Here is a 2,591-nt window from a genome sequence, read left to right on the forward strand (position 1 = left end):
GGGGGGGGGGGGGGGGTTGGCAGCGATAGTGAACGTGTTTTGTGTTTAACTTTCACGAATTTCAAATTAATAAGTCTCCAAGCCTTCACGGTGATGTCAGCGTCTCGACCCCCTGGCCCCAAAGTGTTTGAACCGTCGGGGGCCCGGGATCATGACTCTGTGTCCCGTCTCCGTGATCGATAGCGGAGTCCCTCGTCCACGAGATCCGACCATCCATCTTGCTTGGGCGCCCCAGCCCCCCATCCCACCCCTATCCCTCCGCTCTCCACACCTCCCAGCGCCCGGTTTCCAGTATTGATGAAATGAAGAAATCAGATCCCGGACCTTTTCATCTACTTCTCCCCGGAGAGTCGTCCATCGGGATATTACGTCATATTCAGCTCAGTAAATCCGAAAGGGGTTGAGTGGGTGGCGCACTTCGAAAGAGCTTTCTCTTTCTTAAGAAAAGATCAGGTCAAAGTAGAGAAAGAAAGAAAGACGATTGAACTAGTTGAGTGAGTGCATAGGGATTGGGTCAGCGAATGTCAAAGACGGTTGTTGAGTTAACAGTGTAGGCGAGTGACTGAAGAATGAGCGATAGATACAGGCACTTTTCTCTGTGTCTTTGCCCGAGAGACATTAGTTCAATTCCTGTGTGTAGAATATTTTTATCGAGTGTCTCCGTTTTTCTGCTCAGTTTAGCCTGACAGACGAGGCCGAAGCAGCCCGCGTCCCAAATCATCTAAGTAGCGTAGATGGGGGAGTAAAACTTGTACAACTACACTTTTTATCTGGCATACCGTAACCCTGACTTTTAACAATGTCTCTCTGTACAGTTCAAGTTACGGACGTGTATGCGTCCTGTCTTCAGTGAATTCAATGCTGAAGCTCCTGTTCATGTTGGAAATAGAAATACTTTCTCTTCAAGAGAATGCCTCTAACGTAACGTAACTGTAATGATATACATGGGACGGTTTCGTACAGCACAATGGCTGCTGTACAGTATTGATGAAAGTGGACATTGAGTGGAGAGAGAAATTCTTGAGCTGTAATATATTTTAGCTGTCTGTGCTGTAATGGATGCATACACAGTGCGATCCTTAGGCTCCCCGTTTTTTAGTATTGTTTTACGTTATCCTTATCAATCGCTCTGTAGTAATAGGTCTCATTCATCGTAATTTAGAAATTTGACGGCATCATATATCTGAGTTGTCGCGCGGGGCGTATTAATCTTCCCCCCTCCCCCTCCCCTCCTGCTTTTTTTCTTTCTTCGTGTCCTTCCTTTGAACCCCGCCCCCCAAAAAGGCATTTCTTTTCTCTTTTTTTCCCTTTTGTTTTATGCTCTTTCCTTGCCTTTAAATTTCATGATAATTTTATCCCCTTTGATCTCTCGTCCCCTCTTTCTCCTCTTTTGTTCTCTAATCTTCTGTCAAGTCGTCTGTATTTTATTATTTTTGTGTCTATAGATAATTGTCGGTAAAGCCTGGTGCTATATAAGCGTCTTTAGGAATCTGTTAAATATGTCATACATTCTTGTCGTGACCCACTTCCTTTGTCGTTCCGGGAGTTACGGCCGACGTGGGAGAAGCGTGGCGAGGCCAGCGCAGAATTTTGTTCTTAATTAGCGCGTTTTGGGGGCCACTTTCACATCTCTCTTGCCTTCAACGATATTGAAATGGTGTGGCTTGAGGGGGGGGGGGCGTCCCAGCGTCCGTGTAACCGTTTGTGGGGTGTTACAAGCTGTCGTCTTCGTGAAGTGGGCCCTGCCTGTTGATTGCAGGCAGCCCTAGCTCACACCCCGAGGGTCAAGGGTTCGATGCTAGCTAGGGAATTATTCATACATATTTCACACGACTCCCCGCTGTCCTTGTAAATGAGAAGTGGTGGTTGGTGGGTGTCGTTGTGTGATCTGGATCTTTTGTGTCCTGAATATATTCCTGGCGAAGTGTATCTGTTGTCAGGCTGAGCTGCCATAATTAAAAACCTGACTTTGATCTGTGGGTAGTTAGCTGATGTTCTGGTGTGGTTTTCTCTTTCTTTACCATTAAACATCTATCAACCTGATCTCCTTCTTTTTGATGTTTGTTGCTCTCGTGTTACTCTCTTATCTTATCTTATCAAATCTATCTTAAAACCTCAAATCTCTGGCGTTTGTATGACATAATTGTATTATTAGTGCCAAATTGTGTTATTAGCCCTAAAAACAAAAAACTTACAAAAACAATGACTTTGCGACTGGCTGGGCATTTCAAGCCAGGGTTGGTCGTTATAAATTTTCCGTCGAAACAAAACTGTTGTGGATTCTCTGTAACTGATGCGCCCTGCAGTGCTGGACTAACCCATGTTGTTGTTTTTTCTTCTATTTTCAGAACACTTCCATGTGTTCGTAGGGGACCTCAGCAGTGACATTGAGCAGCACCAGCTCCGTGACGCCTTCTGCGTGTATGGAGAGATCTCGTAAGTACATGTACTTAAAACTGGCTTCACGTTTGCCTCGTGTGATTACATCAAGGGATTGTCCTGTAGTTACCCTATCGATATCTCTGGCTTTATGGTGAGGCTTTTCGCTTTGCACATAAAAGATGTGTTGATGAAAAAAAGGTTCGGGGGGG

The 2,591-nt window shown here is 45.2% G+C and overlaps 1 protein-coding gene across 4 annotated transcripts in view; it reads left to right on the plus strand.

Annotated features, from left to right (window-relative positions):
* The window catches only part of LOC101859642 (nucleolysin TIA-1), a 95,854-nt gene that overhangs the window by 60,606 nt on the left and 32,657 nt on the right, over positions 1-2,591 (plus strand). For all 4 annotated transcript variants that reach the window (XM_035970032.1, XM_005099386.3, XM_035970033.1 and 1 more), the window contains exon 3: positions 2,349-2,436. In XM_035970032.1, coding sequence (XP_035825925.1) covers positions 2,349-2,436 — 88 coding nt within the window. The remainder of the gene's footprint in view (positions 1-2,348; positions 2,437-2,591) is intronic.

Source organism: Aplysia californica, unplaced genomic scaffold, assembly GCF_000002075.1.
Source record: "Aplysia californica isolate F4 #8 unplaced genomic scaffold, AplCal3.0 scaffold00211, whole genome shotgun sequence".
Taxonomy (NCBI): Eukaryota; Metazoa; Mollusca; class Gastropoda; order Aplysiida; family Aplysiidae; genus Aplysia; species Aplysia californica.